This window comes from Salmo salar, chromosome ssa04 (genome assembly GCF_905237065.1).
Source record: "Salmo salar chromosome ssa04, Ssal_v3.1, whole genome shotgun sequence".
In the NCBI taxonomy this organism is placed as follows: domain Eukaryota; kingdom Metazoa; phylum Chordata; class Actinopteri; order Salmoniformes; family Salmonidae; genus Salmo; species Salmo salar.
In genome coordinates this window covers 33,742,239-33,763,976 of record NC_059445.1, presented here as the reverse complement: position 1 = coordinate 33,763,976, position 21,738 = coordinate 33,742,239, and the positions used below count along the sequence as shown (strand labels likewise).

At 40.7% G+C, this 21,738-nt stretch overlaps 1 protein-coding gene and 2 long non-coding RNA genes across 3 annotated transcripts; 2 read left to right on the top strand and 1 right to left on the bottom strand.

The window, feature by feature from the left end:
- The first annotated feature begins 4,746 nt into the window (after positions 1 to 4,746).
- Positions 4,747 to 6,890, top strand: LOC106602878 (uncharacterized). Its single transcript, XR_001328315.2, has 3 exons — positions 4,747 to 4,855; positions 6,326 to 6,699; positions 6,794 to 6,890. It is a non-coding gene; the product is annotated as an uncharacterized lncRNA (long non-coding RNA).
- Positions 6,891 to 10,155: 3,265 nt separating this feature from the next.
- ftr82 (finTRIM family, member 82) lies at positions 10,156 to 15,859 on the bottom strand. Its single transcript, XM_014195817.2, has 7 exons — positions 15,010 to 15,859; positions 12,783 to 12,878; positions 12,245 to 12,478; positions 11,796 to 11,955; positions 11,528 to 11,578; positions 11,285 to 11,353; positions 10,156 to 11,046 (listed from the first exon to the last, which is right to left on the bottom strand). Exons 1-7 carry the CDS (start codon positions 15,601 to 15,603, stop codon positions 10,526 to 10,528), a joined length of 1,725 nt encoding a protein of 574 aa, XP_014051292.1. The 5' UTR covers positions 15,604 to 15,859; the 3' UTR covers positions 10,156 to 10,525.
- On the top strand, positions 11,291 to 11,807 carry LOC106602879 (uncharacterized). The gene is made up of 3 exons (XR_001328317.1): positions 11,291 to 11,360; positions 11,567 to 11,599; positions 11,719 to 11,807. It is a non-coding gene; the product is annotated as an uncharacterized lncRNA (long non-coding RNA).
- Positions 15,860 to 21,738: the final 5,879 nt, after the last annotated feature.

The window sequence follows — 21,738 nt, the reverse complement described above, 5'->3', positions numbered from 1 at the left end:
ATCCAATAAACCCTTTTCCATAACGTTATTGAGCGAAGTAATTTGTAACGACGTCTCCATCAAATAATTATTATTGCCAGTTTAACGTGAATTGAAGGAATTTGTCTATGCCACAAGAGAAAAGATCATTCAACCTTATTACTCCCCAGACCATTTTCCATTAATGGAGGTCGATTTAAAGTGGAATTGACAGCGTTTCAGCAACATGAAATCGGATTAAAATCTGACCATATACACCCCCGGAAATAATATGCTAAAAAAAAATTCTTCTATTTTCTGACAAGTGAGCACTTGGTCTTTTTTATTGTCATAAATTCATAGAATCAAATCAAATTGTATTTTTCTAATGTGCCGAATACAACAGGTGTAGACTTTACAGTGAAATGCTTACTTACCAACAATGCAGTTTTAAGAGAAAAAAAAATATTAAGAAAGTATTTACTAAATAAACTGAAGTAAACAATAAATAAATACAAATACAATTAAAAAGAAGAAAATAGAATGTTTGGGAATTACGTATTCTATTTTAGAACCACTTCATATAAGGTCTGTGTTTTTTTTGTAGTCTTTAAAAAAAAATCTAAATACAGATCAACAATTTACATTTTTACATCATACAAAACAGAACGCAGGTATTAACGAGAAAATACTAGAACAAACAAAAAATATAAAAAATAAACAATTCTAGTGCAATTGTAATCACTCTGAAAAAATCTTATTGTAATGATTTAGGAAAATGTTATTCTTGTTATTGTTTAATGTTAATGTTTTAATAAAATAGTTAAATTCAATCAACATTTTTTTAAATTTTGGTATAGAATTTTAGAATTTTAGTTTGTGTATGAAGTATTTGGCAACAAGAATTAAAAAAATCACAATTTCAGTGGTCTTGTTATCATTGCAATAGTAACATATTATATATTTTTATATCTTACAAGCATTTCGCTACACTCGCATTAACATCTGCTAACCATGTGTGGCAAATAAAATGTGATTCACAGAAAATGCAGATATCATCAATAGCCACAAATTTGGATATCATAGAATTACATGGATATATTGTATGTAAAATGTAGAATTGCACTTCCTTAACTTTGTTTGGTATACAATATTTGTATGGCCTTAACCATGCATCTTTCCAGACAATGTCAGGAATAAGCATGTTCCAGAAAAACCTTCCGCTCGGTGTAAGTTGGTTTTGTGAATGAAGAATTTGTCTTATATATTTATTACAACAAGATTTCTCAAGTAAGCCTACGCCTTCCGATCTGAGTTCTGGATAAACTTTGTGATCATTACGAAAGCTAAGATGAGTTTTCATTAGTGTAGTTAGACCACTGGGAACGGCTTTGATCACAGAAATAAACTCTCTGAAAGGTATTGGAAACTCTTTCAATGTTATAAATTGTTCATATGTGAGAATATTACCCTTGTTGTCGAAAACATCAAGAACAAAGTCAATATTCCTCTCATGCCAGCTGGGGTAGAACAATGACTTATTCCTTACAGTTATGTCTGAATTATTCCACAAAAGAGCTTTATGTGGGGGAAAATTTTGCAGGAAACATATTTTCCAGGCCATTAAAGCTTGTTGGTGAAACCTAGCCAATTTAGCAGGTAATCTTTCAGGAATATAATTACATTTCAGTAAAAATTGAAGACCTCCCAACTTATTAAAGACATTATTTGGAATGAAATACCATATTGAATCAGTATTGATCAAACATCTTTTCAACCAGTTTATCTTGAAAGTGTTATTTATGTCAACAAAATCCAACACTTCTAGACCGCCTTCAGCTCTTTTGTTAGAAAGGACTGACTTTTTTAGTTTGTGAGACTTATTTTTCCAAATGAAGGTCTTATTGATATTTTTTACAAGTAGCAGGATTTACACATAACGATAATGAGGGGTACACAAAACGAGACAGTCCCTCTACCTTGGACAGAAGTACTCTCCCAAGTATAGAAAGATCTCTTTGTAGCCAATTATTGAATATATTTTTGGTTTTCTTAATTTTAGGAGAAAACTTCAAATGTTGTCTGACTAAGTGGTTTTTTGACAGATGTATTCCTAAATATTTAACACAGTCCTTTACAGGAATATTTCCTATTTCTTCATCATCCGAGTCAAATAAACATAACATTTCACATTTAGAAACATTCAGTTTTAATCCTGATGCAATAGAAAATGCAGTTATAGCATTAAGGGCATAAACGACCTGGTCTTTGTCTCTTAAGAAAAGAGTAGTATCATCAGCCAGTTGGGAAATTTTGATTTCTTTGTTAAAAATGGTTAAGCCATACAAATTTGCATTATTCAGAGTATCTAGAAATAGAAGTTCCACAACCAAAATGAATAAAAATGGCGGAATTGGGCATCCCTGTCGTACACTTCTGTTGATACTGAATCTTTTGCCAGTATTAAGGTTTAGTAACACAGAACTATTTATATCCTTGTAAAACATGCGAATTACTGATAAAATTTTCACCAAATCCAAAAAGTTTAGGAGACCTAAAGAGAAATTCATGTTCAATTGTGTCAAAGGCTTTACAGAAGTCCAAAAATAAGACAACCACATCTGAGTCAATTGCATCTGAATAATCTATAAGGTCCAAGCCTAAACGAATGTTTGAGTTTATGTGACGGCCCTTCATAAATCCTGTTTGAGTCTCATTTATAATGGTATCTATTCCTTTCTTTAATCTTTTGGCATAAACCAGAGCAATCAATGTGTAATCAATATTTAATAAAGTAATTGGTCTCCAATTGTCAATGAGAGAAGGGTCTTTATCGGGCTTCGGAATCAATGAAATAAGGCCCTGTTTCATAGTGGAGACCATTTCCCCACATTTAATGCAATCTTGAAACATAAAAAATCTGGTCTTCTTGTAACTTTTTTTTATTTCACCTTTATTTAACCAGGTAGGCTAGTTGAGGACAAGTTCTCATTTGCAACTGCGACCTGCCCAAGATAAAGCAAAGCAGTTCGACACATACAACAACACAGAGTTACACATGGAATAAACAACCATACAATCAATAATACAGTAGAAAAATCTATATACAGCATGTGCAAATGAGGTAGGATAAGATGCAATAGAACTCCCAAAACTGTCAATAGAATTCAACTGACAGGCCATCAGGGCCAGGTGATTTCCCTTTTTTCATTGAATTCAGAGCCTCTCTAATTTCTTGAATTGACACAGGTGAATCGCAAACTGAGTGGAAATCATCCTCAATTATAGGGACATAATTCTGAGTGTGGCAAATGTAGCTTTGACAACCATCTTCCTGAAATTGAGAGCTGTAAAGGTTTTCATAAAAGGAATTGACAAATGATGATATTGTAATGGGATCTTTGCATAAAACACAGTTAATTTTGAGTGCAGTTAAAGATTTTCTTTTTTTAGTTTCTCTTTTCAAGTGCAAAAAAGTAACTAGTGTTTCTTTCCCCCTCTTCAGTCCATTTAGCTCTTGACCTTACAAAGGCACCCTTTGCCAGATCCGTGTAAAGCTGTTCTAATTCTAGTTGTAAAGACTGGAATACAGACTCCTCTTCTTCAGATAGATTATCTTTATTTAGAAAACTGTCAAGCTTGCTCATCATCTCCTTTTCTCTAAGGTTCTTTAATTGCATCAGCTCTTTGGCGCGTTTAATGGCTACCACTCTGACTTTATATTTGAAAAATTCCCATCTACTTCCATGACCCAAGTCTTTTTTTGCAAAAATATCTTTAGCTAACGATTTGATGTTTTCAATGAGAGTAGTATCTTTAAGAAGTGTGTTGTTTCATTTCCAATATCCTCGAGTAACTTTTGATTTTTTAGTAGCTTGTAAATTAAGGGAAATCAAGTGATGATCAGAAAAGGGTGCCAACTGATGATCTACATCTATAACAAATTGTAACAAAAAAGGGGAAATTAGGAATAAATCTATTCTAGATTTACGTGACATAGTTTTGTTGGTCCAGGTATAACCCTTTGCATCCGGATTGAAATAACACCAGGCATCCTCAACACAGAGATCCTTGCATGATGTATGATGTAGTGATAATATTGCTATTTTGAGGGCTTTGACTCGTTCTAGGAGGAAAACGATCAGCAGATGCATCAGGTGTTTCATTCAAACCCCCTGAAAGAATTATTTATTTATTTATTTTTATTTCACCTTTATTTAACCAGGTAGGCAAGTTGAGAACAAGTTCTCATTTACAACTGCGACCTGGCCAAGATAAAGCAAAGCAGTTCGACACATATAACAACACAGAGTTACACATGGAGTAAAACAAACATACAGTCAATAATACAGTAGAAAAATAAGTCTATATACAATGTGAGCAAATGAGGTGAGATAAGGGAGGTAAAGGCAATTCATAGGCCATGGTGGCGAAGTAAATACAATATAGCAAGTAAAACACTGGAATGGTAGATTTGACAGTAGATGAGTGTGCAAAGTAGAAATACTGGGGTGCAAAGGAGCAAAATAAATAAATAAATACAGTAGGGGAAGAGGTAGTTGTTTGGGCTATTTATAGATGGTCTATGTACAGGTGCAGTGATCTGTGATTAGAATTAGAATTAATTAATTAAAATCAGAAAAGCCTCTGAGTATTTGTTGCTTAAATCCTGTACTTTCCTGGTAAAAAGGCTCTTATTAGGAGCATGTGAGTTATGTCCGTATACATTACAAATTATGAAAATAGCATTGTCAAGTTGAACAGTTACTATGACCCATCTCCCACCTTGTGAAGATGTGGATTCTAGAACGTCACCTTTAAACTTGTGAATAAGTATCTAAACACCAGCAGAATGATTTGATCCATGACTGAAATAGGCCTTATCTTCCCATATAAGGTGTGTTTCGTGTAGATTTACTCTATGTGACGTTTTGATAACCGCGCAAATCTATCTCGGACAAGTTAACTTGTGTCAACATATTTCCCTGTAAATAACGTTAGTCTTTAGTGAGCTAGCCAGCTACTTTTTCACATGGTGACATGCTAGCTAGCATGAGCCCACCAGGGAAGCTATATTTAGCTAACTAGATAACTCACCGTTCGTGTCGTCAAGACTTGCTAGCTAACATTAGGCCAGCACCATGGCAAGGACAGTTGGTTTGCTAGCATGTCACCACTTAGAAAAGTCTGACTCCACAAACAGTGAGGTAATGTTAACTGCCTGGCTAAATATCGCCTTGTAGTTAGGAACCTTGGTTGGCTAGTTAGCTACATTAGCTAAAGTTGGCTAGCTAGCTTACAAAACTACCTAATGTTTTCCCCTTACAAAACAGAAACGGTTGTACATGACTATTCAAATGACCTGTGAAGTCAGTTAGAAATGTCAGCAGGGATGGAAATTAAGCTAGCCCAAGGCTAGTACTTTTCAGACTGCTAGTAGACAATGTGCCAAACTAGCCTGACCCAGCAGTGACATTTTGCCTTTACAAACCACAGATTTGAACCTGAATGTAGAAATCGTGGTCTGCTGGCCAGTGCCCAAAATCCTTGTTACATCCCTGCATGTCGATTGCTTTCAGAAGATCTCCCTATCACTGTTGATCCTCCTCAATGAACTTACGGCTGAGGGTTTTAACTTTCCTCTTGAGAATTAGAATCAGAAGTACAGTCATATAGCTCATCACAATACTTTGCCTCTTCAGACAAATAGTACCCTAGACTGTCCTGATCTAGTTGATCATTCCAGATAATTCCTCCATCCCAGTAAATCAAATCAAATCAAATGTATTTATATAGCCCTTCGTACATCAGCTGATATCTCAAAGTGCTGTACAGAAACCCAGCCTAAAACCCCAAACAGCAAGCAATGCATGTGAAAGAAGCACGGTGGCTAGGAAAAACTCCCTAGGAAAAACTCCCTAGAAAGGCCAAAAACCTAGGAAGAAACCTAGAGAGGAACCAGGCTATGAGGGGTGGCCAGTCCTCTTCTGGCTGTGCAGGGTGGATATTATAACAGAACATGGTCAAGATGTTAAAATGTTCATAAATGACCAGCATGGTCAAATAATAATAATCATAGTAGTTGTCGAGGGTGCAACAAGCACGTCCGGTGAACAGGTCAGGGTTCCATAGCCGCAGGCAGAACAGTTGAAACTGGAGCAGCAGCACAGCCAGGTGGACTGGGGACAGCAGCAGTAGAAGTGTCCCATCCACATAGTATGATTTTAGATCTGCAGATAGACAAAAGCCCAGTCTATTTTACCCTTACTATAGTCAAGTCTGTGGGTTATGGTATTTTAATATAGATGTTACCATTTAGGTAATCAGCTTTTGCTAGCTAAGTTTTGTTAATTTTTTTGTCTTTCAGATGGGAGGACCGGAAACCCAGTGACAACACTCAGGTCTGGCCCTGTATTTACTAGAAAACGTAGCTCATCCACCATGGCAGAAGAGGAAGATCCAGACTGTTGATTGGGGAAACAAGAACAGACAATGAAAGTTGAGTGTTGAGGGACCACTTGTCACATTGTCCAAGATGGGTTTGTGTTATGATGATGTATTTTCTGTCCAGATTGGTACAGCATTGAAAAAGACCCACCACTGACTAAATGTCTATTTGTTTTTCAGTCCAACAGGAGTGCATCCCTCAGGCCATCCGGTGCATGGACATCCTGTGCCAGTGTGATCTGAGCGCACACGTCCAGTTGTAGAGCCTAGCAGATCGAGCCTGTGGATGGGCAGGTCAGTAACTCATCAAATATGATACAATATTGTGTAAAACATTGAATTTGTAGATACATCGACATTTTGACTTTGTCCTTTTCCCATGTTTTAGACATGAGGCGTGACATGCTCAACATCAGGCTCACCCCACGAGAAGCTGTGCATGATTAATTCCACCCTCAGCAAGGAGATCTGAGGGTACTCTCACTCTGGGGGTAAGACCAAATTTAAGCATCACAGATATACATTTCCACTGTGCCCATGATAAAATGCAATGTGAATTGTGTTGTACTACTGAATCAATGAAACTGAGGAGATGCACTCAAACCAGACTTTGTGATTGAACTTACGTTAACTAAATGTCTTTAGTTGGCTGCTTTGAGTAACACTTGTATGTAATATAACCTATTCTAGGAGCCTATTGTTTAAATGATCTTCATTCATTATTGACTTGTTTTTCAACAAGGTCAGGTACAGGCAGGGGTAACTGGGTCCTTAACTACATTACTTTATTTGGCTGCTTTGAGCAAAACGTGTATTTAATATAACCTATTCTGGGAGCCTAGTGTGTGTATATGAACTATGTGGAATATTTTTGGACCATTTAAAACAGGTACTGACAGGAGGAGAAATATGAGTTTGTCTGTGGTTGTCACGATGGATGGGGATGAGAAGACGAAGGCACAAATAGGTGTTGTCAGCCATAAAACTTTAAAGAAGAAGAAGAAGAAGCCTATGAGCAGAGAACACTAGACAAACATTTGTCTTGAAGTAGAATTACAGAAATATTGTATCATTGTGGTGTTAAAACCTAACTTGAAGCTGCTTCATTAGGCATGTTGTCTATATGGATAAAACATATGTTTGAGTTGATAAATACACAGGAATATAAATTCATTTAGCAAAAAGACATGCAAGACTACTGTAACGGCAATCCTTTCAAACATGTTTTTATTATGGTACGCTAAATAATTAATATTGGTGACTATCACTAACACTCACTCAGAATCACTGTGTTTTGTCATGCAGGACTGTTCATAGCACAAGGCCCAAATAAATCATTGTTGTGATTATTTAGGCTGTTCATGTCTCACACTAAACACTATTGAGGCCATTGTAAAAATCCATGGGGCTTGCCTTCACTGATATTCAGCATCAAACAGTCACTGGAATGAAGCAAATAATAATCTCCTAGTTGACTTAACAGGTCATGTTAGCATTAAGTCCTAAAACAGCTTATGTAACTTTAACATCAAACAGATTCTCCTCAAGAAAAATGCCTCATTTGATTTGACAGCTCACAAACTAATCAGTAATTTAATGTAAAATAATGATGATAATATAAACAATTTGTACTATAATTAGCCACAACTGAAGTTCCCTTTGGGGGGAAAAAAATACAATTATTTTATTAAATAAAAAAATAAGGGTACACGCAGCCTTTGATTTGCCTTGACAATAAATTGCAAGTTGATTACATGTTAGACAGATTAGGTCAAAGGCACACAAATATGAAGTCAAAGTTTATTGGTCACGTTTACACGTTTGCATCGCAGGTACAGCGAAATGTTTCAAGCTCTAAAAGTGCAGTAATACCCACATCAATACATTTTTTTTTAAACCTAATACACACATAATCATGAAAAATTAAGAAATATCAGAATGAGCAATGTCAGAGACCGGAATATACTGCATATGTAACAGTGTAGATTCCGTCCCTCTCTTCGCCCCAACCTGAGCTAGAACCAGGGACCCTTGCACACATCAACAACTGACACCCACGAAGCATCGTTACCCATCGCGCCACAAAAGCCGCGGCCCTTGCAACGCAAGGGGAAACCCTACTTCAAGTCTCAGAGCGAGTGACGTCACCGATTGAAACGCTATTAGCGCGCCCCACCGCTAACTAACTAGCCATTTCACATCGGTTACACTCACCCCCCTTTTGACCTCCTCCTTTTTCCGCAGCAACCAATGATCCGGGTCACGGCACCAATGTAACAGTGTAGGTTCCGTCCCTCTCTTCGCCCCAACCTGGGCTCGAACCAGGGACCCTTGCACACATCAACAACTGACACCCACGAAGCATCGTTACCCATCGCGCAACAAAAGCCGGTTACATCGGTTACACTCACCCCCTTGCAACGCAAGGGGAACAACCACTTCAGGTCTCAGAGCGAGTGACGTCACCGATTGAAACGCTATTAGCGCGCCCCACCGCTAACTAACTAGCCATTTCACATCGGTTACACATATACTGCATACAGTATGTATACACACACACACACACACACACACACACACACACACACACACACACACACACACACACACACACACACACACACACACACACACACTCTCTCTACATGACCAATAGTATGTGGACACCTGCTCGTCGAACATCTCATTCCATTCCATTCATTTGTAGTTGGTCCCCCCATTGCTGCTTTAACAGCCTCCACTCTTCTGGGAAGGCTTTCCACTAGATGTTGGAATATTGCTGCGTTCCAATTCATCCCAAAGGTGTTCGATGGGGTTGAGGTCAGGGCTCTGTGCAGGCCAGTGAAGTTCTTCCACACCGATCTCGATATATGGATCTCGCTTTGTGCACAGAGGGCATTGTCATCCTGAAACAGGAAAGGGCCTTCTCCAAACTGTTGCCGCAAAGTTGGAAGCACAGAATCGTCTAGAATGTCATTGTCTGCTGTAGCATTAAGATTTCCCTTCACTGGAACTAAAGGGTCTAGCCCCAACCATGAAAAACTGCCCCAGACCATTATTCCTCCTCCACCAAACTTTACAGCTGGTACTATGCATTGGGGCATCCACCAAACCCAAATTCGTCTGTCGGACTGCCAAATGGTGAAGCGTGATTCATCACTCCAGAGAACGCGTTTCCACTGCTTCAAAGTCCAATGGCGGCGAGCTTTACACCACTCCAGCTGATGCTTGGCATTGCGCATCATGATCTTAGGCTTGTGTGCGGCTGCTTGGCCATGGAAACCCATTTCATGAAGCTCCCGACAAACAGTTCTTGTGCTGACATTGCTTCCAGAGGCAGTTTTGAACTTCAGTAATTGAGTGTTGCAACCGAGGACAGACGATTTTTACGCTCTACGCGCTTCAGCACTCGGTCCCATTCTGTGAGCTTGTGTGGCCTACCACTTTGCGGCTGAGCCCTTGTTGCTCCTAGATGTTTCCACTTCACAATAGCAGCACTTAGAATTGACCGGGGCAGCTCTAGCAGGGCATAAATTTGACGAACTGACTTGTTATAAAGGTGGCATCCTCTGACGGTGCCACGTTGAAAGTCACTGAGCCCTTCAGTTCTATTCTACTGCCAATGTTTTTAATGGAGATTGCATGGCTGTGTGCTCAATTGTACATACCTGTCAGCAACAAGTGTGGCTGAAATAGCCAAATCCACAAATTTAAAGGGTGTACACATACTTGTGTATATATATATATATATATGTCATTTCATCTTTATTGAAAAGAGTTATTCTAGTCATAAAAGCTAACTGTTACATACAGTACAAACTCATTTAGTTGGCCATGTAGATACTAGTTTTTCAAAATACCATTAGATAAAGAATACTTGATGTCAGATAAAGGTTATATGTTTACATACAGTGTAATTATTAGGACCTCTGCTCATTCAAATGTTTAGAAAATTCATAAAATAGAACTCTTGGATGGAGCGATGTGGCACAGTCAGTCTCAAAGAAAAACAACAAATTACAAATGATGCATAGGGCACCATGTGAAAAATAAAACAAAACGTTCTTTAAAAAACAGTGATTATATTTTTCATCAAGGAATAAGAGGCACATGTTAGTGTTCATTTGAGTTGACAGATCTTGACCGAGGTTCCAACTCCAAAGCCGGGATAGAGGGGCTCCACAAACATGGTTTCGAACCTGTGCAGGAGAGTCATGTGGTTGCCTATACTGAAGAAGGCCAGGACCCCTGCCGAGTGGTCTAGGTAGACCCCTATCCTCGGTGAATGGGGCGCATTGATGGCTTTATCTGCCCTGTTGTGCCAGGCTGAGTACCCTGTATCAGAACACAGCAGGCTCCAGGACTTATCATTATAGCCCAGCAGACACAGTGATCCTTTCCCCTTGCGGCTGATTCCCTTATACGCCACCCCCATGGAGAACTCCCCGCTCCACTCGATCTCCCAGTAGAAGCGGCCACCAGACAGGGCTTCGCGGCACAACACTTGCGCGAAGCTGTCAAACCTTTCCGGGGTGTCAGAGTAGGGCTGGAGGTCCCTGGTTCGGATCACCTTTCTGCTGCTGTCCGACAGGTGTAGCTCCTTGTAGGCTGTGCTGGGGTCCAGTCTCAGCTGGCAGAAGTCTGGGGGAGGGATGGAAGTGAAATGGGTCAACATTCGTGTTGTTCTGTGATACAGGTTTATGAGTCAACAGGTTTATGAAGAGATAATATGCCTGGTCCCAGATCTGGTTTGTACCATCTTGCCAACTCCTATGGTCATTGTTTGGCATGACAATGACCATAGGAGTTGGTAAGAAAGCACAAACAGATCTGGAACCAGGTTTGAGAGTAGATGCTAATTGAACAGATATGTACTTACATTTCAGAAACTCTGATCTGGTCTTGGGCTCTGGTGGAGGAGGGCTGTCCACTGTCATTACTTCTATGACTAGAAGGTGAAAATAGAAGACATTGTCTCAATGTCTATTCAAAACCACAGCACTGAATTTCTTCATAGGCCTTCACCTCCCAAACTATTAAAAAAAAAAAAATTCTAGTGTGTGATCTAACTTTACACAATGAACAAACATCATATATACAGTAGACTGATCACAAGACTCACCTCTGCTGCTTTTCTCTCTCTTTTCTGTCGTATAAACAGGGACTTCGTTCACTGTGAGAGGCAATATAAAAGGTAATCAGCAAAACATTGAGTGTCTTGGCTATTGTTAACAGAATTTCAGATATACTGTGTATTGTTTTTAGATATAAAACAAATGATGGTCAATTAGACACTGGTTGTATATGTTCTAGTCTCACAGGTCAGACAATTGCTTCTGAAATATGACACGTGAAAGACTGGAAACGGAGGCTATGGATGTTGTTTTGACCTGACTTGGAGATCTTCACAAGTTCCTCTCTACCCAGCTCCTCCAGACGATCCTTGATCTCTGCCACGGCTTTCCTGGCTGCGCTGAACGAGAAGTCTGGGTTCACCGACACTCTGGGGATAAAGCCATCATCCGTGGGAGTACACAGATAGTTGAAGTTCTGTATAAAAATAAATCATGAGTGTCATCAAATAAGCATGTTCAAGGACCAACAATGAACGAGCAGCAGAGGAACATATTCTAGAGATCCATGACTTTGATTGCTGCTTAACATCATAGACCTTTTTTAAACGATGGACCAAACATAAATTGCACTATTGAACCTTTTACAGATCCAATTTTCTTGCACTTTACAATTTAGTGGACATCCACTGACCACTATAAATGAATGTACTACAGAATATTCAGAACATACAGTATGTAATTGTATGTAGTCCTTTCAGTCTCACCTGTAGGAAGTGGATGTGGTCCTCAGTGCTGTACAGCTGTTTGAGTCCCGTCTCCTTCTTCTTCAGCTCATCTATCTCCTGCTCCAGCCTCTCCACCAGCCCCTCAGCCTGGTTGAACGCAGCCTTCTCGTTGATGCCAATCATCTTTGTCACCTCTGACCTCATTCTCTCGATGGAGCGGATCATATCCTCAAACATCTTCTCACTCTCCGCCATGGCCCTCCGGGCTGAGCTCTGGACAGGACAACACAGTTAATGATTCATTTATCTCAGGTCAAGAGGCCTACACACATATGCTAGATGTACATTTCTAGACAAGACACAGTCATCATTGATACATCGTGAGTTACAGGCTGCCATGCAGAAGGTCATCACACATTAAGTTGATCTACAGTTCTCTGCTTTAATTGGGAATAGGGAATGTAGTTTAAGAAGAATTTTTATTTTTTTTAAACATTGAACATGACAGAGCAGTTATGAGTTAGTGTATGAAATAGAAGTTTCATCAGACAATGTTTTGAAGACATTTTCTCCTTACCTTTAGTGAGTCCACTGCTGTTCTCAGTTCCTCCAGCTCCTTCACCCTGTCCTGGCATTTCTGTCTGATCTCAGCTTGAGCAACTCCCAGGAGTTTCTGTTGAGGTGACACCACAGAATCATCAACACAATACCTCTTACAGGTGAGTCATAGGCGGCACCTTAATTGGGGAGGATGGGCTCTTAGTAATGGCTGGAACGGAATCAATGGAATGGTATCGAACACATCAAACACGTTTTCCATTCAGCAGCCTCCTGTGAGTGAATATATAAGGGCCTTGCATGTCATTCAGTTCACGATTAGTATCATTAGATTTGTTATGCCTTCCAACTTGGGCTTGATTATGTAATGTCACTGAATGGTTTATTTGTGGTTAACAGTGACAGTGGACAGCGTTATCTTGAGGGGCATTGCATGTGTTTATGTTATACTCTACAATTAAGATCGAATTCTTATTTCTCATACTGTTATTAGTTAATAGGTTGTTTTTTGTGTCTCTTTATGAAGTGAAAAAAAAACATACCTTATGTGACAAAGATGCGATTATACAATGAGAGTAATAGTGCCTTTTCCCCATAACAAGCATCGCTCTAAAGGTCTACTTAGAATGGGCGGCTTTATCTCCGAAGGAGGGGAAAAAAAGAGCCTCATGGAATCCTGACCATGCCAGGAATGTGAAACTACTGCTGTATGCGTGAGCCTGACTTCTAAAGAGATGTTTTAAGGTGCACACATACTGGCCTATACAGTATAGAGAGGAGAGGGAGAGCTAATTCAGCCTTTACTCAAAACCTACCAGCCCATTCTTCAAGATAAGCTCAAGGAATGTGGGGAATCTGGGGAGAGGGGATTGGGGGAAGAGAGGGAGGGGAGTGTGAAAGAGAAGGAGTGAAGCCATGGGAGAGGAGAGTCAGGTTGTAAATCTGGGGATGAGAGGAACCAGTCTCCCCATTTAGCAAACAGAAAGCTGAATTATGGCCTTTGTAAAAAGCTTTGCTTCACAGTATTACGATGATGTCATATAAATGTCCTTGATATACATTCATGTCATAGATATTGGTGATAATAATGTAAAAGTAACATACTGTATATTAGTTTGATGTGGCCCAACTGTGGCTGTTTTAAAAACTGTAGCTTTTGACTGCCAATTCTGGCAGTCCATTTGAATGGAGACTGATTTGGATGCAGTGGCTGGTCATGGTCAGGTCAATGGTTTGTTGATCATAAATAGGACATGCGGTTAGACAAGGCCTTGATTCAGTCTCTGCATTCTGGTACAACTGCATTCCATTATCACCACCTCCACCATCCCCACTCCCACTACTAGGCCTAAACCCAGCCCCTTCCCACAGGTGGGTTTCAAAGTTCAGTCCAGGAAACTGGAGTCTCTAGTTTCTGTCATAATATAGCCCCAAATACACCAAACTAGAAACCCTGGGTCTGCCTTTGGTGTATTTGGGTCTTCCTGGGACTTGAGACCCCTGTTTGGAAGCTGGGAACATGGCTATCGGATCGGGAACACTGTCTCATCAAGCACAGCTGGAACACCACAAACCTTTACCACATATTAAGAACACATTCCTCGATCAAACTCACAGCTAATCAGAGAGCTGTACTTGTTTTGGATGTGTGAGTGTGCTTGCCTGACCTGTAGGAGTGGGTGGTAACGCTGGCTGGTTGGTAAGCTAGCTGGGTCAAAGTACAAACGTTGCAGAGGTGGTGGCAGTGGGTGGGGGTTGGGAATACTACAATTCTGCCTAACCCCACATTCCTGTATCATCAACACGCACCACCATAAGCCACTGGCCACTCACTCACATCCCTGTCCCGTATTTCCCCTCTGACTAACTACCTAGTTCTGTTCGCTCACTGAGAGAAATCTGGTTCTTTAGGAGGGAAGGAGGCGTTGGTGAGTAAACCGTTAGTCAGTTAACCTTTGAGTCAGTTCTAGAACACTCCCCTTAAAGTGACTGTGCCTTGTACCTTCAGGGTGTACTGATTTCTGCCATATGACCAGCTGAACAAGTTATTTACATTGTATGTACAGTATCCAGATATCCTCACGTCACACTTTTGATTTCAGTTTAAATTAATCATATTTTGATTTCAAAATACAGATCATTCTGTGAAAAATTGTAAACCTACAAGTCAAGGTCTGGGCTACTCCCATAAAACTCACAGCTAAGCCTGACACTCGGATAGAAAGAAACATGTCTCCGCTCCTTACCTGTTTCTCACTCCTCTCTGCCTCGGCTGAGACGATGTCATGTCCCTTGTGTTCGCTGACAGTACAGATGGCACAGATACACATCTGGTCGGTCCGACAAAACAGCTCCAGGGACTTCTGGTGCTGGGGGCAGATCTTTCTGTCCAGGTTCCCCAGCTCGTCCACCAGCTTGTGCCTTTTGAATGTGGCTGACTCATAGTGGGGCTTCAGGTGCTTCTCACAATATGAGGCCAGGCAGTTCAGGCAGGACTTAACAGCCTTGAGCTTCTTACCAGAGCAGTAGTCACAGGGCACGTCGGCAGGCCCAGCAAAGGTGTTCCCTGGGGGTGTGAGGTTCAGGTTGAGGTTGGCACCAGTCTTCTTGATCTTCTCTGCCACCTTGGTGAGCATAGTGTTGGGCCTGAGCACAGGCCTCTGGGTGAAGGTGATCTTACACTGGGGGCAGATGTAGATCCCTGTGTAGTCTGCCTCATTCCAGTAGCCGCTGATGCAGTCCATGCAGAAACTGTGTCCGCAGGGGATAGCCACGGGGTCCCTCAGCAGCCCCACACACAGTGGGCAGCTGAAGTAATCCGAAGACGTGGGATCAGCCATCGTCGCTACTCACTACACTACAAAAAACACTCCTCAGAACTGTAGAGAGAGAGAAAGGCAGACAGACAGACAGACAGAGGAATCCACAGAGGGATCTAACCAGTGCACTAGGGAGTCCGCCGTCCACAAGAGTGTGGCAGAGCCTGCCAGAGACAGGACCTACTTGTATTTCTGAATTCCAGAGGTTATTGATTGAAAGCAGGCTCTACCCCTGTGCTGCCTGAGAGTATGTAGCGCTCAGCCCAGTTCAGATAAACAGGTTGAGCAAAGGCTGTAGGAGACTTAAAGGGAGGGGGAGAGAGCGAGGGGGCGGGCTGAAAGGAGATAAAAAATAGGGGATAGGCTGAGGCAGGGAGAATGAATGAATTGTAGCACACAGGGAGGCACTAACTGCTGCTAAATATGCCTGAATTTTTTGGGGGGTTTCAGTTTTTAGTCTGATTCAAATTTTTTAACTGTATTTGACCCTATAGCGCGCAAACTACACCGCAGGCTGGATCAGTTAATCATCCTTTTTTATTAGCTCCAAAGTTTTGTGTGCTAATCAGAGACTACGATACGGCATTGTTTTAAAATATAAACAGTTTTTCCCATTTTCACCCTCAAACTCAACTAGAACAGTGAACAGAATTACAGATGTCATAGGCCCTACATTAGATGCAGTTGAATAGACACAAATGCGCATTTTGTGGAAGATCCGGTTTTGAAGGGGCTGGAGTCCACCCACTGAACAAACAAACCTGTTCCCACCACAAACAGGATAGAATAGGATACATTTCAAATGTCAGAGGGGATCTTTTTCTATCTTTTGCGACCCAAAACAAACAGCGGTACCTGTCACTGTTTGAACTGCCTGCCACAGGTGTTTTGACAAAGAGCAGTTAGAGTTCAGGACAGAAGTTATTGTATATATTTAAACTGCAGCTTGTTGAACTAGTCTAACTGCCCATACAGGTGCATCCCAGGAGGTTGGTGGCACCTTAAATGGGGAGGAAGGGCTCGTGGTAATAGCTGGAGCAGAATGAGTATAATGGTTTCAAATACGGCAAGCACATGGTTCCAATGTGTTTGATGCCATTCCATTCGCTCCGTTCCAGCCATTATTGTGAGCGATCCTCCCCTCAGCTGCCTCCACCAGTGGTGCATGGAGTAGTAAAAGTAGATATGGTGTGTGTCAAACAGAGAGACAAAAAATGCTCATTAGAGGCAGCCAAAAGAGAACATTGCAATCACAGAAACATGTTTCACAAAACATTCCCATCTCTTACAGGTTTATCTGTCTGATGTCCATCTGATATTGTGCCATGTAAAAATGCCCATCTAGCCCATGACTTAAGTCCCCTTGTTACTTTAGTATTTGGTATGTACAGTATAAACATATCCTGTGTCTTTATTAGCTATAGTCTAAAACCAGCAGAGTCCATCTTTCAAGAAACACCTTGGTTTCTATATTGCCAATTGTCATCCTATCCTCTTTCTCCCATGACAGGCTTATTTAGTAATATTACAGTAATATTACAAAGGCTTTGAAGGGTAAGCCTTTAAAGGGGCAATCTGTAGTTGCTACATACATTTTTGGAATTAAAAATTAATTATATGTACCCATTGATACTTGAAGAATATAACTTATAAATACCTCATGAGCTTATTTCAACTGTCATACCCAATCAGAACCCCAAATATAAGCTTGTTGTACTACAATGTTTGTAAACAAAGTAAATGTAAACAAACACTATATAGCCTCAAAACATGGTAAAACTATTTTCTATATCATGGATTGTCAGTCCTTGCATCCATAGCTCTGTTTATTAATTTGTCTATGACCTGACGAAGATCAAACTCGGATCAAAGCGTTGTCTTTTTTGTGTGTCTGATTATGTCACCATGGGAGCATACCAGAGTTGCTGACATTTCTTTGATACATTTCTCCAGGCCCATCCCTCAGCTTTTTATCGAAACAGGGACCGGGAGGATGCTTTGTTAATGTTTCAACTGCTGATTTCCGCTTTAAAGACCCATCCCACTGGGCACACACTGGATGAATAAACGTTGTTTCAATGAAACCAACGTGGAATAGACATTGAATTAACGTCTGTGCCCAGTGGGATGGCCCATTCTCATTCTGGATCAATTCTGACATCATGAACTAATTAGCACATTTGCATTTCAATTTACACCTTTGTTTCCTCTTGGGCCAAGGATGTGGCCATACTGTAGTGCACATTTCTCTCTCTCACTAGTTCACTAAAGAGGGCATAAATAAGAAACTCATTACCCTGTAGCCACAAGGTAATGTGTGAGGTAGTGGACCTTAGGGATAAAATGGTTTGCTGAATTATCTTATTCCAGAAGAGTTGATAGGCATACTAAATTTACAGTATGTTACAATTATTTAAATTACAGGGCCACCGAAACATTTCTACCAACCGGTTGCGCAAGGCCGTGTACGCAACTCCTCCCTCATTGCATATCTTACATCATTGCACTTTAGAGATAGTTTCGCCTCTCTCCGTATTTGGTCAGGTTTCTGATAAGCCAGTTTCTCTTCCTCTAATTTTTGTGTGGATCAGATACCAGGAAAGTAGACCAATCCAGAGTAAAAGCAGCCCTCTGTTTTCCTTATTGATTAACGAGAGAGAGAGTATGAGGGAAAAGGTCATACACTGCCAAATGCATGGTCTTGATTTATGTGAAAAAAATCATCTAGTTGTACAGTAACAACACACAGGTATACAAGTTAGGCTCATCTGATTAGGTACAGACACTTCCCATTTTTATGAAAAGCAATGCACAAGGCCTGGTGCAATGTACTTAATAAACTCAAAGACTAATGCCCATCACTCAAAGTTATTGGGTGAGGAAACAGTTCAGTTATCATAAAGGAATAAACATGCTATAAACATGTCCTAGTTATGTCTTTTGATCAGTCAGGCATAAAACCCTACGGTTTACAAGGTGAAAGGTCAACATTCATTAAACCAAACATTCTCTTGCATCAGGTGTAGTGGGGGGTAACCGGGGGTAACCAGGAGGTTTCAGTCAGGGGATGTTGTTGTGGAGAGTCAGTGAGTAAGAAAATACAAAATGGCTGTGTGAGTGTAGGATTACTTCCTAAATGGCTCCCTATACCCTATATAGTGCACCAGGGCTCATACGTTGCTGGTCAAAAGTAGTGAACTATGTAGGGAATAGGGTGCCATTTGAGACGCAACCTAGAAGTCAAGGACCCGGCTGTGTCTGTGTGTGATTGGTCAGAATATGGAGAGAGACAAAGTATTTACAAGTGTTGCCTTGGAACAATGGTTACCTTTGTTAGTGCTGGCTGGCAGATACACAGGGCTGCAGAGGAGTCTGGACAGGGGCCAGATCACAGGGAACAGGTTGTTGCTGCACACTGCAGAACAGACCTCTACAACAAATAGGGGCAAAAAGGGACAATTGTTGATGAGGATTCCAAAATATTTTTTAATTACATTTGTGTGGTACTTTGGACAGTTCACTTGGAAAAGTACCTGGAAAACAGAGACGTGTTATGCAAATGTAGGTTGCAGATGTAACATTGGCTCTGCATGTAAATGTATGAAAGCAACCAGTGAATCCATATTAACATGACTCTCTGTAAGATAAGCAATCATGTGTTTCCATTGTCAATATCAGCTCAGCATGTTGAACAACAACCAGAATGAGTCAGGTGAGCCAGATAGGGGTGTATTACAGCAGCATCCTAACTATTTTACTACAGTCATCCTGGTTATGTCACTACAGTTACAGCACATCACAGCTACATGTGGGTAGCTAATGTGGAAATAAACCACAGAAGAAAAAAGGGCCAACATAACCACCTGCCTATAAACAGATCTTTATTGAAGGTTCACTTTAAGGGCAACTGAACAAACTAACTTTGACTTCACAGTCACATTAATGTGAAAGACCACCAGGATGTCTGTCAATTATAAAGGGAGTGATATGATATTGAATCACAACACCTGATTGTCTTATTGGAGACTGTCCTCAACTGAACTGAACTCAGGCCCTTCTGATGTGGAGCTGTCATGAGCTTCATTCAGGGGCTTGTATTTTGGATAGTCCTAAACCTTTATTTTTTAATTGAACCTTTATTTAACTAGGCAAGTCAGTTAAGAACAAATTATTATTTACGATGACGGCCTACCCCGGTCAAACCTGGACGACACCGGGCCAATTGCGCGCCGCCCAGTTATCTGTTAGCTGGCTCTGTATTGTCATTGGCAATGGAATTGTATGTCCTCTGAAGCTCATCATGAATCTACATTTACACTGAGTATCCAAAACATTAAGAACACCTGCTCTTTCCATGACATGGACTGACCAGGTGGATTCAGGTGAAAGCTATATCCCTTATTGATGTCCCTTGTAAATCCACTTCAATCAGTGTAGATGAAGGGGAGGAGGAGACAGGTTAAATAAGGATTATTAAGCCTTGAGACAATTTAAGACATGGATTGTGTATGTGTGCCATTCAGAGGGTGAATGAGCAAGACAAAAGATGCCTTTGAACGGGGTATGGTAATAGGTGCCAAGTGCGCCGGTTTGTGTCAACAACTACAATGCTGCTGTTTTGTTTTACGCTCAACAGTTTCCCGTGTGTATCAAGAATGGTCCACCACCCAAAAGACATCCAACCAACTTAACACAACTGTGAGAAGCATTGGAGTCAACATGGGCCAGCATCCCTGTGGAACGCTTTCGACACCGTGCAGTAGAGTCTATGCCCCGACGAATTGAGACTGTTCTGAGGGCAAAAGGGGGTGAGGGAGTGTTCCTAGTGTTTGGTATACCCAGTGTATATGAAGTACAGAGTCAATCCAACCAATAAATAAAGCATTGCCGTCTTCTGTTTTGTGTGTCCAAGATTCACAGATTTACAGACTGGATAATTGTAACAGCACTACTGCTGTGAGCCAGCTATAAAAAATATCAGGGCTTCTCCTAAAACTGTCAGGCACTGAAACCCCAAACTTAGAATTAGAGAGTTGTAAAGAAACAGTTTTTTAAATATCTAGAACTAATAAGATGAATTGCTTGGCAAATATTGATCATGTTGTAATTTCCCTGGCCCCGGGGCAATTTCAGGTTAAATCTAGATTTCAACCTCTACCCACATTCTTCAACACAAAAAACTGACCAGATCACCTCATGTGCAATAATCTCTTGCAACCATCTCGTCAAACATGACACTGGACATTTTGTGAGTAGCATGTCAGCTACAGTACTTGTTCAGGATGACTTGCAGACCCTATAACAATGACATTCGGTGTGTAGAATATAGCCAATATGCTTTGACTAACACAATGTACTTTTTGAAGCAGTTTTCTTTACCCTGGTGTTGTCTGGGACATCTGGCCTGGTCACATTACATTCTTTTTTAACAACCCTGAAACTCCACTGAGCTAACAAGCTGACAGCCATCTTGGAACGGACGGAGGAGTGTTGAGGCTGATGTGAAGAGGAGAAATGTGGAGAAAAAATAAAATCCAATTAGAATCATGATTTGGATTGAGAGGAAATGAGTGGAAGAGATAAACAGTTGATAATTAACTGCTCTCAATCGCATAGCAGGATGATGAACACCTATTGCAAGTCACTTTCTGTTGCTCAAGCCAGATTCCAACCAAACAACTTTATTTATTTTACCTTTATTTAAGTAGGCAAGTCAGTTAAGACGGCCTAGAAACAGTGGGTTAACTGCCTTGTTCAGGGGCAGAACGACAGATTTGTACCTTGTCAGCTCGGGGATTCGATCTTGCAATCTTTCGGTTATTAGTCCAACGCTCTAACCACTAGGCTACGCTGCTGTGGAAGGGTGAGGAGATTAGTTTTGTCATTAGTCACTCTAAAGAAAAGTCCACAAAAAATGTCTTCTTCACCCTCCCCTCTTTGATTTGCAGCCAGGCCAAGAGGTCAGTGTGTACATGCCCTGAGTGGGCATCCATTATATCACTTTTCCCCACAGCCATGCCCTCACTACAAGCTGGATGCTATCAACCAGCAACAATACTCTGAAGCCACATTTATCAGTGACGATGTTGACAGATTCAGATTCATCTCACTATGGACAATTCTTACATGCAAAAACAATGCCTCCTGAGAAAAAAA

Bases quoted from the DNA above. Each gene is read 5' to 3' on its own strand.
- ftr82 (XM_014195817.2), bottom strand. From the start codon at position 15,603: ATGGCTGATCCCACGTCTTCGGATTACTTCAGCTGCCCACTGTGTGTG. The intron at 11,956-12,244 runs GTGAGACTGAAA...ATTTTTATACAG, and splicing joins ACCACATCCACTTCCTACAG to AACTTCAACTATCTGTGTAC. The intron at 11,047-11,284 runs GTAAGTACATAT...TCCCTCCCCCAG, and splicing joins CAGATCAGAGTTTCTGAAAT to ACTTCTGCCAGCTGAGACTG.